Genomic DNA, 13,890 nt, shown 5'->3' on the forward strand with positions numbered 1-13,890 from the left:
ATAAACACATCTGGTACAGTGAGGGGAAATATGTATTTGATCCCTTGCTGATTTTGTAATTGTGCCCACTGACAAAGACATGAACAGTCTATAATTTTAATGATAGGTTAATTTTAACATTGAGAGAACGAATATCAAAAATAAAATCCAGAAAATCCCATTGTATAAATTATATAATGTTATTTGCATTTTGCAGTGAGAAATAAGTATTTGATCCCCTACCAACCTTTACGATTTCTGGCTCCTACAGAAATCTTGGAGGAATAGAAATGCTGCCTATGACCCAAAGAACACCGTGCCCACTGTCAAGCATGGAGGTGGAAACAGTATGTTTTGGGGGTTTTCTCTGCTAAGGGCACAGGACTACTTCACTACATCAATGTGAGAATGGATGGAACCATGTACCATAAAATCCTGAGTGACAACCTCCTTCCCTCCACCAGGACATTAAAAATGGGTCGTGGCTGGGTCTTCTAGTAAGACAATTACCCAAAAGGTACAGCCAAGGCAACAAAGGAGTGGCTCAAAAAGAAGCACATTAACCCCTTCATGACCGTGGGATTTTCCGTTTTTCCGTATTCGTTTTTCACCCCCCTCCTTCCCAGAGCCATAACTTTTTTATTTTTCCGTCAATTTGGCCATGTGAGGGCTTATTTTTTGCGGGACGAGTTGTACTTTTGAACGACATCATTGGTTTTACCATGTCGTGTACTAGAAAACAGGAAAAAAATTCCAAGTGCGGTGAAATTGCAAAAAAAGTGCAATCCCACACTTTTTGCTTGGCTTTTTTGCTAGGTTCACTAAATGCTAAAACTGACCTGCCATTATGATTCTCCAGGTCATTATGAGTTCATAGACACCTAACATGACTAGGTTATTTTTTACCTAAGTGGTGAAAAAAAATTCCAAACTTTGCTAAAAAAAAATAAATACTCGTAGCGTCTCCATTTTTCATGATCTGGGGTCGGTTGAGAGCTTATTTTTTGCTTGCCGAGCTGGCGTTTTTATTTTTGGTGCAGATACGTTCTTTTGATCGCCCGTTATTGCATTTTAATACAATGTCACGGCGACCAAAAAAACGTAATTCTGGCGTTTCGGATTTTTTTCTCATTACGCCGTTTAGCGATCAGGTTAATGCTTTTTTTTATTGATAGATCGGGCGATTCTGAACGCGGATATACCAAATATGTGTAGGTTTGAATTTTTTTTATTGATTTATTTTGATTGGGGCGAAAGGGGGGTGATTTAAACTTTTATGTTTTTTTTATTTTTTTCACATTTTTTTAACTTTTTTTTTTTACTTTTGCCATGCTTCAATAGCCTCCATGGGAGGCTAGAAGCAGGCACAACTCGATCGCCTCTGCTACATAACAGCGATCATCAGATCATTGCTATGCAGCAGAAAATCAGGTGTGCTGTGAGCGCCGACCACAGGGTGGCGCTCACAGCTACCGGCGATCAGTAACCATAGAGGTCTCAAGGACCTCTATGGTTACAGTACTGAAGCATCGCCGACCCCCGATCATGTGACGGGGGTCGGCGATGACGTCATTTCCGGCCGCCCGGCCGGATGCGGTAGTTAAATGCCGCTGTCTGCGTTTGACAGCGACATTTAACTAGTTAATAGCGGCAGGTGAATCGCGATTTCACCCGCTGCTATTGCGGGCACATGTCAGCTGTTCAAAACAGCTGACATGTCCCGGCTTTGATGCGGGCTCACCGCGGAGCCCTGCATCAAAGCAGGGGACCTGACGTCGGACGTACTATCCCGTCCGACGTCAGGAAGGGGTTAAGGTCATGTAGTGACCTAGCCAGTCTCCAGACCTTAATCTCATAGAAAAGTTATGGAGGGAGTTGAACCCCCGAGTTGCCAAGCCACAGCCTCAAAATTTTAATGATTTAGAGATGATCTGTAAAGAGAAGATTCCTCCTGACATGTGCGCAAACCTCATCATCAACTACAAAAAACATCTGACTGCTGTGCTTGCCAATAAGGGTTTTACCACCAAGTATTAAGCCAGAGGGATCAAATACTCATCTCTCACTGCAAAATACAGATAAATGTATATAATTTATGTATTTATAATTTTCTGGATTTTATTTTTGATATTCTATCTCTCAATGTTAAAATTAACTTACCCTTAAAATTATAGGCTGTTCATGTCTTTGTCAGTGGGCAAACTTAAAATCAGCAAGGGATCACATATTTATTTCCCCCACTGCATCTCTACAATTACAAGCTATCAAAATATGAAAAATTTCATAACCATTGTGGTAAAATCCACAAAGAAAATAACAAATTGAAATACCAGAAGTGCAATTTTTCAGCAGCTGTGCCCCATAATAGTATGAATAAAAAATATATATATATATATATATATATATATATATATATATATATATATACACACACACATACACACACACACACACACATATGGTCAAAAATGTTGATACCCCTTGATTAATGACAGAAAAACCCACAATGGTCACAGAGATAACTTGAATCTGACAAGTAATAATAAATAAAAAAAATCTATGAAAATGAACAAATGAAAGTCAGACATTGCTTTTCAACCATGCTTCCACAGAATTAAAAAAAAAATAAAACTCATGAAATAGGCCTGGACAGAAATGATGGTACCCTTTACTTAATATTTTGTTGCACAATCAAACGATTCCTGTAACTGTCAATGAGACTTCTGCACCTCTTGACGGGTATTTTGGCCCAATCCTCAAGAGCAAACTGCTCCAGTTGTCTCGTGTTTGAAGGTTGCCTTTTCCAGACCTCTTTTTTCAGCTCTTTCCAATGATGCTCAATAGGATTTAGGTCAGGGCTCATAGAAGGCCCCTTCAGAATAGTCCAATGTTTTCCTTTTAGACATTCTTGGGTGTTTTTAGCTGTGTATTTTGGGTCATTATCCTGTTGCAAGACCCATGACTTGTGACTGAGACCAAGCATTTTGACACTGGGCAGCACATTTCTCTCTAGAATCCCTTGATAGTCTTGATATTTCATTGTACCCTGCACAGATTGTAGACACCCTGTGCCAGATGCAGCAAAGCAGCCCCAGAACATAGCAGAGCCTCCTCCATGTTTCACAGTAGGTACAGTGTTCTTTTCTTGATATGCTTCATTTTTCCATCTGTGAACATAGAGCTGATGTGCCTTGCCAAATATTCAATTTTTGTCTCATCTGTCCTTAGGACATTCTCCCAGAAACTTTGTGGCTTGTCAACATGTAGTTTGGCAAATTCCAGTCTGGCTTTTTCATGATTTTTTTCAACAATGGTGTCCTCCTTGGTCGTCTCCCATGAAGTTCACTTTGGCTCAGACAATGACGGATGGTGCCACCTGACACTGATATTCCTTGAGCTTGAAGTTCACCTTTAATTTGTTTAGAAGTTTTTCTGGGTTCTTTTGTTACCATTCGTATTATCCGTCTCTTAGATTTTTCATCAATTTTGCTCCTGCGGCCACGTCCAGGAAGGTTGGCTACAGCCCCATGGATCTTAAATTTCTGAATAATATGTGCAACTGTCAGCAAACTGCACAGTGAGTATCTGTAGCCCTATATACAGGCCCACTCACTGATTCCAAGATTGTAGAAAACCTATGATGCTAATTAGTGGACACACATGATTTAACATGCCCTTTTGTCACATTATTTTCAGGGGTACCATCATTTCTGTTGAGGCCTATTTCATGTGTTCTATTTTATTTTTTTTTTATTCTGTGGAAGCATGGTTGAAAAGCAATGTCTCTGACTTTCATTTGTTCATTTCCATATATATATATATATATATATATATATATATATATATATATATATATAATTTATTTATTTTGTTTTTTCTTTTTACACATTGGTATCAGGCCATGTTCACACTTTGCGGGTGACCTCTGCGGGTAATCCCGCAGCGGATTTGATAAATCTGCAGGGCAAAACCGCTGCGGTTATCCCTGCAGATTTATCGCAGTTTGTTCCGCGGTTTCCGCTGCGGGATTACTCCTATACTATTGATGCTGCATATGCAGCAATATGCAGCATCAATAGTAATGTTAAAATTAAAAAAAAGTTTATATATTCACCCTCTGACGTCCCGATCTCCTCGGCGCTGCACCCGGCGGTCCGGTTCCAAAGATGATGTGCGAGAAGGACCCTTCGTGACATCACGGTCATGTGACCGCGACGTCACCGCAGGTCCTGTTCGCACAGCAACTCTGACCGGCCGGCCGCGTGCAGCGCTGAGAGGTGAGTATAACATGATTTTTTATTTTAATTCTTTTTTTTTACCCCAAATATGGTTCCCAGGGCCTGGAGGAGAGTCTCCTCTCCTCCACCCCGTGTACCACCCGCACATTATCCGCTTACTTCCCGCAACGTGGGCACAGCCCCATGCGGGAAGTAAGCGGTTCAATGCATTCCTATGTGTGCAGAATCGCAGAGATTCTGCACAAAGAAGTGACTTGCTGCGGGTTGTAAACCGCTGCGTTTCTGCGTGGTTTTTCCCGCAGCATGTGCACAGCGGTTTGCGGTTTCCATAGGGTTTACATGTAAATGTAAACGCAATGGAAACTGCTGCGGACCCGCAGCATCAAAATCGCCGCGGTTCCGCGGTAAAAACCGCAAAGTGTGAACATGGCCTCACTGTAATTCTGTTGATCTGAAGAATCATATTTCCAGGTCACAGTACAATAAAGGCTGTGTAAAAAAATCCCCCAAAAACAAGATCTTATACAGCTACGGTGACAGAAAAATGAAAAAAAAAGTTTTTCTCTTAGAAGGAGAGGAAAAAACAAGTGTATAAAAACTGTAATATCTATATATATATATATCTATATATATATCTATATATATATCTATATATATATCTATATATATATATATATATATATATATACTGTATATCCTCCATTGCCTTTTGTTAATTCTATAGATTTCCTCCTTCCAGACTTCTTATTTATTGGAGAACAGGTCAGTCAGACTACACACAACCCAGAGTAACGTCCAGCATGAACACTTACTTTCTCCATTTCCAGCAAAAAAGCATCAATGAAGTGTCTTGTGTATCCAGGGTCCCAAGTGTTTCTTTGCTCTGAAATCATGTCTGAAACATATGCTGTCATGTAGACTTGAGGCTGAAAAACCTTCTGGACCAGCCCAGGTATGTGCCGCAGACAAGGAATAGCAGAGACCACCTATGAAAAAAACATATACGGTATTATATATATGGATCTAGGTGTTGAGGGTTAGGCCGGCGTCACACTAGCGAGTTTTACGGACGTAAGAGCGCAGAAAATACATCTGTAAAACTCACCAAACAAACGGCACAATTATTCTCAATGGGTCTGGTCCTATCAGCCGTATATTACGGATCCGTATTATACAGCTTTCTATGGCCGTACAAAATCGCAGCATGCTGCGTTTGTCAGCGTATTGCGCAAATAATACGCCAATGAAAGTCTATGGGGGCGAGAAAAATACGGATTCCACACGGACCAGCAGTGTGACTTGCGAGAAATACGCAGCGGTGTTAGTGAAAAGCCGGTAATTCAATTGCCGGCTTTTCATTTCTCCTTCCCCAACCCGACAGGATATGAGACATGGTTTACATACAGTAAACCATCTCATATCCCCTTTTTTTTTTTTTGCATATTCCACACTACTAATGTTAGTAGTGTGTATGTGCAAAATTTGGGCGCTGTAGCTGCTAAAATAAAGGGTTAAATCGCGGTAAAAATTGACGTGGGCTCCCGCGCAATTTTCTCCGCCAGAGTGGTAAAGCCAGTGACTGAGGGCAGATATTAATAGCCTAGAGAGGGTCCATGGTTATTGCCCCCCCCTGGCTACAAACATCTGCCCCCAGCCACCCCAGAAAAGGCACATCTGGAAGATGCGCCTATTCTGGCACTTGGCCACTCTCTTCCCACTCCCGTGTAGCGGTGGGATATGAGGTAATGAAGGGTTAATGTCACCTTGCTATTGTAAGGTGACATTAAGCCAGATTAATAATGGAGAGGCGTCAATTATGACACCTATCCATTATTAATCCAATTGTCTGAAAGGGTTAAAAAACACACACACACGTTATTAAAAAGTATTTTAATGAAATAAACACACAGGTTGTTTTAGTATTTTATTGCTCTCTCAATCCATCCGGAAGACCCTCGCTTGGCAAAATAATAAACCAATAATATACATACCTTCGGATGAACTGTCAGGTCCCACGAAGTAAATCCATCTGAAGGGGTTAAATCATTTTACAGCCAGGAGCTGCGCTAAAGCACTGCTCATGGTTGTAAAAACCCCGGGTGCTGAAAGGAAAGCTGGGTGATCTGTACTTACATTGAGTTGCGGTGAGGCGCCCTCTGGTGGATGTTTTCATGAACTGCAGCCTTGGAAAAGTTCCCACGCTCGAGTTCATATGAGTTCATCCAGCAGAGGGCGCCTCACCGCGACTCAATGTAAGTACAGATCACCCTGCTTTCCTTTCAGCACCCGGGGTTTTTACAACCACGAGCGAGTGCTTTAGCGCAGCTCCTGGCTGTAAAATGATTTAACCCCTTCAGATGTATTTACTTCGTGGGACCTGACAGTTCATCCGAAGGTATGTATATTGTTGGTTTATTATTTTGCCAAGTGAGGGTCTTCCAGATGGATTGAGAGAGCAATAAAATACTAAAACAACCTGTTTGTTTATTTCATTAAAATACTTTTTAATAACGTGTGTGTGTGTTTTTTAACCCTTTCAGACAATTGGATTAATAATGGATAGGTGTCATAATTGACGCCTCTCCATTATTAATCTGGCTTAATGTCACCTTACAATAGCAAGGTGGAATTAACCCTTCATTACCCCATATCCCACCGCTACACGGGAGTGGGAAGAGAGTGGCCAAGTGCCAGAATAGGCGCATCTTCCAGATGTGCCTTTTCTGGGGTGGCTGGGGGCAGATGTTTGTAGCCAGGGGGGGGCAATAACCATGGACCCTCTCAAGGCTATTAATATCTGCCCTCAGTCACTGGCTTTACCACTCTGGCGGAGAAAATTGCGCGGGAGCCCACGCCAATTTTTTCCGCCATTTAACCCTTTATTTTAGCAGCTACAGCGCCCAAATTTTGCACATACACACTACTAACATTAGTAGTGTGGAATATGCAAAAAAAAAGGGGATATGAGATGGTTTACTGTATGTAAACCATGTCTCATATCATGTCGGGTTTAGGCAGGAGAAATGAAAAGCCGGCAATTGAATTACCGGCTTTTCACATATATCGCGCTGAATTTATTATAAATACATAATATATATATGTGTGTCTCAATGACATATATATATATATATATATATATACTGTATATATGTTTTAACGGACATTTGAGCACATAAATCCATTAGATGTCGGTTTTGCAAGCCTGCGAGAAAATATCGCAGTACGGATGCCATACGGATTAGATACGGAGGATGCCATGCGCAAAATACGCTGACACACCCTGCCTACGGAGGACATACAGATCACTATTTTGGGAACATTTCTCCGTATTACGGCCATATTACGGCCGTAAAAAACGGACCGTATTGTCTTACGCTGAGTGTGACGCCGGCCTTAAGCAGCATTTAGCACTGTAAAGTGAAAGTATGGCCATAATAGCATTATTACATTGATTGAATTGATACCTTTGTTGAAGGAATCTGATCAGTGGTTAATTTTTACTCATGGTTTTAAGTTTTCTTCTGATGACAACTACTATGAATTGGGGCGGACCTGGAAGGGTAGGGTCTTCTTCTGCTCTGGCCCCTCCATCTGCCTCCTGTGTTTCTATGGGTCACTGATTTTTCAGTGACTTGCCTCAGTTTTGAAATTTTGTCATCTTAGGGTGGGTGGTGGGCGCAGTGTGAGATTCCATGTCTAGTCTTTGGATCTTTAGTACCACGCCTGGTCTTCAATAAAATGGGTCCGGAATTGGCGCATAAGAAGATCTCAAATGTATTAATAAGTTAAGGGAGTTCTTCGGCCACACTCATAGCCGATTGTACACATGTCCTGACTGGTATTCGTAAATGTGACTTCCTTATGCATCAGGGGTTGAGCAGTGCCAGATTAACCCTTACAAACGGTTTACCCAGGACAATTTTTTTCCTATGAGCTTAAAAACTAAAAGCCAGGTAGTTGCTACCTAACTGCCTGTTGTGCCTGGCACCAATCTCTGCCAGCACAGAGCGGTGACAGACCACCCCAACCAGTGATACAGCGATTTCTACTGACATCACTACAACAGAGCAGTGGCTTCTCTTCCACTCTGCTCTCACTGGGCTGAATCGCCGGCAGGAGCAGTCAGTAACCACTCTTTGCCAGTACCTGGTAGAGCAGACATGTAGTTAGCAACTACCTGCCTGTTAGTTTGTAGGCCCATAACAATAAAAAAAATAGTCCTGGTTAAACCTTTTAATTTACGGATTCTCATCTTTTCCTATTTGGATCTCATTAGACAATCAAATGTAATGCCCAGGCCTCGTAAAATAGATCAAATTGATGTCTGGGCCTGTCCATATGTTGTTTAACCCCTTTACCCCCAAGAGTGATTTGCACGTTATTGACCGTGCCAATTTTTACAATTATGACCATTGTCACTGTATCAGGCAAGAACTCTGGAATGCTTCAACAGACATATTGTAGTTCATGATAGTGGTAACATTTCTTCGGTATGACTTACGTTTTTGAGAAACAAAACAGAAATTCGGCGAAAATTTGGAACATTTTGCTATTTTCCAACTTTGAATTTTCATGCACTTAAATCACAGAGATACTGTGTGTTACACAAAATAGTTAATAACTAACATTTCTCACATGTCTACTTTAGATCAGCACAATTTTAGAGACAAAATAGTTTTTTTTTATGAAGTTATAAAGGTTAAAAGTTGACCAGTGATTTCTCCTTTTTTACAACAAAATTTGTAAAATCGTTTTTTTTTTAGGGACCACATCACATTTGAAGTCACTTGGAGGGGTCTATATGTTAGAAGATACCCAAAAGTGACACCATTCCAGTAACTGCACCCCTCAAGGTGCCAAAACTTTATTCAAGAAGTTTATTAACCCTTCAGGTGCTTCACAGGAATTTATTAAAAGAAAATTAATTAACATTTAACTTTTTTCACAAAAAAATTGACTTCAGATCCAACTTTTTTTTATTTTGACAAGGGTAACAGGAATAAATGAAACCAAAGATTTGTTGTGTAATTTCTCCTGAGCATGCTGATACCCAATATGAAGGAGAAAACCACTGTTTGGGCGCACGGCAGAGCTCAGAAGGGAAGGAGCGCCATATGATATTTTGAATGGAAAATTTGCTGAAACAATTGGTGGATGCCATGTCGTGTTTGGAGAGCCCCTGATGGGACTAAACAGTGAAAAACCCCACAAGTGACACCGCTTTGGAAACTAGACCCCTAAGAGAACTGATCTAGATGTGTGGTGAGCACATTGAACCCTAAGGTGCTTCACAGAAGTTTTTAACTTTGAGCCATAAAAATCAAATTTTCCGCACAAATATGCTTTTAGCACAAAATATTGCATTTTCATAAGGGTAACAGGTGAAATTGCAGCATACAATTTGTTGTGCAATTTCTACTGAATGCGCCGATACCCAATATGAGGGAGAAAACTATTTTTTGAGTGCACGGCAGGGCTCAGAAGGGAAGGAGCGTCATTTGACTTTTTAAATTTAAAATTTCCTGGAATCATTAGCGGATGTCATATCCCATTTGGAGAGTCTCTGATGTGCCTAAACAGTGGAAAACCCCACAAGTGACCCCATTTTGGAAACTAGGCCTCTCAAGGAATTAACTTAGATGTGTAGTGAGCACCTTGAACCCCCAGGTGCTTCACAATGAGCTATGAAAATAAAAAAAAATAACATTTTCCCCACAAAAATGTTATTTTGGCCCCAAATTTTGCATTTTCACAAGCGTATCAGGAGAAATTGCACCATACAATTTGCTGTGCAATTCCTCCTGAGTAGTGATGAGTAAACGTTCTAGCCACTACTCGTTACTCGCCCGAGTATCACTATGCTCGGTGTACTCGGCGAGCACCGAGCATTTCTGGGATTATTCGGCGGTAACTGGTGTCTCCACCCAACATTTTTGGCGGACTTTAGAGACCCAATCACGGTGCAGGGATTGTCTCCCAGACCATGAAATGCCGCAGCCATCTTTATTGTGGTCGTGAAGTGATTGGCTTGGCTGCACAGCATCATCCCAAGTATAAGAGACCTGTCACCGCCCTGTTTGCCGCATTCTGTTCCTGATTCAGCGAGAGTAGAGGGAGCTGGTGCCGAGATAGGGTCAGAATCGTGGTTTTTAGAGTTAGTGTAGGTCTGCAACTCTTAAATCCACAACTCCTCAGAAACCAAAAGTCCTTTTTAGGGCGAATTCGTGGGTCCCAATATTGCAGCGCTAGGTAGGCAGGGCACAGCATATCCACATTAGTGCAAGGCCTGCAGGCACGGTATGTGCATCCATTGCTCCCACTGCATCCCTCCCAAAGCTCCATAACTGTCTGCTGCTGCAGCTTCTTTACTATATACCTAGTTGGATTTTTTTTTTCCAAAAATTCACCCCCAAAAAACAAAAATATACAGTCTGTTCTGTAAGACTGAGGCCTGTTGAAAAATCATAGTTTGTCAGGCATACGTAGCATAGTTGTGTGTGCTACCCTTGTGCCACTTTTTTTGTGTTTTAAATTCACCGAAAAAGGCCTCATATATCTGCGTGCTCCAACTTTGGGCATTGTAGGCCGGTGGACCCCTTTTTTTGCTGTCTGATACTCTAATTCTATACAACACTATTTTGCATATAAAAAAGCCACATATTTGCCAGTGGGGTATTTCCTGACAGCCCTCATATATCTGCCTGCTCCAAGTTTGGGCATTGTAGGCCAGAGGACCCCCTTTTTTTTGCTGTCTATTACTCTAATTCTGTAGAGCACTATTTAGCATTTTTAAAAAAACAAAAACACATTTTTGCCAGTGTGGTATTTCCGTGGCAACCCTCATATATCTGTGTGCTCCAAGTTTGGTCATTGTAGGTCTGTGGACCCCTTTTTTTGCTGTCTGATACTCTAATTCTATACAGCACTATTTTGCATTTTAACCCCTTCATGACCTTGGGATTTTTCATATTTCCGTGTTCGTTTTTCACTCCCCTCCTTCCCAGAGCCATAACTTTTTTATTTTTCCGTCAATTTGGCCATGTGGGGGCTTATTTTTTGCGGGACGAGTTGTACTTTTGAACGACATCATTGGTTTTACCATGTCGTGTACTAGAAAACAGGAATAAAAATCCAAGTGCGGTGAAATTGCAAAAAAAGTGCAATCCTACACTTGTTTTTTGCTTGGCTTTTTTGCTAGCTTCACTAAATGCTAAAACTGACCTGCCATTATGATTCTCCATGTCACTACGAGTTCATAGACACCTAACATGACTAGGTTGTTTTTTACCTAAGTGGTGAAAAAAAATTCCAAACTTTGCTAAAAAAAAAGAAAATTGCGCCATTTTCCGATACTCGTAGCGTCTCCATTTTTCATGATCTGGGGTTGGTTGAGGGCTTATTTTTTGCGTGCCTAGCTGACGTTTTTAATGATACCATTTTGGTGCAGATACGTTCTTTTTATCGCCCGTTATTGCATTTTAATGCAATGTCGCGGTGACCAAAAAAACGTAATTCTGGCGTTTTGATTTTCTTTCTCGTTACGCCGTTTACCGATCAGGTTAATGCTTTTTTTTAATGATAGATCGGGCGATTCTGAACGTGGCGATACCAAATATGTGTAGGTTTGATTTTTTTTTAATTGATTTATTTTGATTGGGGCGAAAGGGGGGTGATTTAAACTTTTATATTTTTTTTATTTTTTTCACTTTTTTTTTTACTTTTTTTTTTACTTTTGCCATGCTTCTATAGCCTCCATAGGAGGCTAGAAGCTGGCACAACTTGATTGCCTCTGCTACATAGCAGCGATCATCAGATCGCTGCTATGCAGCAGAAAATCAGGTGTGCTGTGAGCGCCGACCACAGGGTGGCGCTCACAGCTACCGGCGATCAGTAACCATAGAGGTCTCAAGGACCTCTATGGTTACAATGGAGAAGCATCACCGACCTCCGATCATGTGACGGGGGTCGGCGATGTGCTCATATCCGGCCGCCCGGCCGGATGCGGTAGTTAAATGCCGCTGTCTGCGTTTGACAGTGGCATTTAACTATTTAATAGCAGCGGGTGAATCGCGATTTCACCCGCCGCTATTGCGGGCACATGTCAGCTGTTCAAAACAGCTGAGATGTCCCGGCTTTGATGCGGGCTCACCGCGGAGCCCTGCATCAAAGCAGGGGAGCTGACCTCGGACGTACTATCCCGTCCGAGGTCAGTAAGGGGTTAAAAAAAAAAAAACACGTTTTTGCCAGTGTGGTATTTCCGTGACAGCCCTCATATATCTGCATGCTCCAAGTTTGGGCATTATAGGCTGGTGGACCCCTTTTTTTGCTGTCTGATACTCTAATTCTATACAGCACTATTTTGCATTTAAAAACAAACAAAAAAAACCCCACGTTTTTGCCAGTGTGGTATTTCCGTGACAGCCCTCATATATCTGCGTGCTCCAAGTTTGGTCATTGTAAGTCGGTGGACCCCTTTTTTTGCTGTCTGATACTCTAATTCTATACAGCACTATTTTGCATTTAAAAAAAGAAAAAACACGTTTTTGCCAGTGTGGTATTTCCGTGACAGCCCTCATATATCTGCCTGCTCAAAGTTTGGTCATTGTAGGTCGGTGGACCCCTTTTTTTGCTGACTGATACTCTAATTCTATACAGCACTATTTTGCATAAATTTACTTCACAACAAAACCCCCCAAAATTGAGCACAGTCCGTTATATCAGGCTGAGGCCTGCCTGGTGTTTGGGTTTTAAAAATCGTAGATTTGCAGGCATACTGATCAAGTGATCAGATATTATTTGGCTACTAATAAATAAATTTGTGTTGAGCATTTGAAATAGTGCAGTAGTCCATTTAAAATGGGCAAGGCAAGGGGCAAGGGACGGGGAAGTGGACGTGATGATGATGGTGCATACAGAGGACGAGGCCGTGGCCAAGGAGAAAGTGAGCAACAACAAAGACCCACATCTTCTCGTCCGACCTTCCTGTCCCAGTTTCTAGGGGACCGCAGCACACCACTATTGAAGCCAGAGCAGTGTGAAACGATTGTTGGTTTGATAGCGGGTAATGCTTCCAGTCACATAGCCACCACCACCACCATGTCTTCCACATGGTCAAGTCTGAGTAGCCATGAGTGTGTACCGGATATTCCTCACCCTGATCCTGCTTCCTCCCACCATGCCGAGTGCCCTGAGACAGCTGATCCCACACTTGAACACTCTCAAGAGCTTTTCAGTTTTCAATTTCAAGATTCTGAACTCTCAGCCGGTCAACTTGAAGTGGGGACCGATGAGATTGCATGTACAGATGCCCAAAGCTTTGACCAGCCCCGGTCATGGGAAGGCGAAGGTGGGAAAGTGTCAGAAGAGGTGGACGATAATGAGACACAATTGCCAGAAAGTCAGGAGGAGGAGCAGGATGCGGATGTGGATGATGAGGTGGTGGATGACATAGTGACTGACCAAACCTGGCAGGAGGACATGCAGAGTGAGGGATACAGCACACATGGGGAAGGAGACATATCACCACAACAGCCAGGAAGAAGCAGTGTGGTGGCCACAGACAGAAAGCGTGCATCCATTCCCCGTAATATCAACATGAGGGAAGTAGCCATTCCAACTGTTATATCTTCCCGAGTCTGGTTATTTTATAAAGACTCTGCCGATAACCTCAAAC

The 13,890-nt window shown here is 41.9% G+C and overlaps 1 protein-coding gene across 1 annotated transcript in view; it reads right to left on the reverse strand.

The window, feature by feature from the left end:
- The window catches only part of LOC143788465 (cytochrome P450 2D15-like), a 74,400-nt gene that overhangs the window by 25,271 nt on the left and 35,239 nt on the right, over positions 1–13,890 (reverse strand). The window contains exon 5 of the mRNA XM_077278158.1: positions 5,030–5,203. Within this exon, the coding sequence (XP_077134273.1) occupies positions 5,030–5,203 (174 nt within the window). The remainder of the gene's footprint in view (positions 1–5,029; positions 5,204–13,890) is intronic.

Source organism: Ranitomeya variabilis, chromosome 8 (assembly GCF_051348905.1).
Source record: "Ranitomeya variabilis isolate aRanVar5 chromosome 8, aRanVar5.hap1, whole genome shotgun sequence".
Classification (NCBI taxonomy): domain Eukaryota; kingdom Metazoa; phylum Chordata; class Amphibia; order Anura; family Dendrobatidae; genus Ranitomeya; species Ranitomeya variabilis.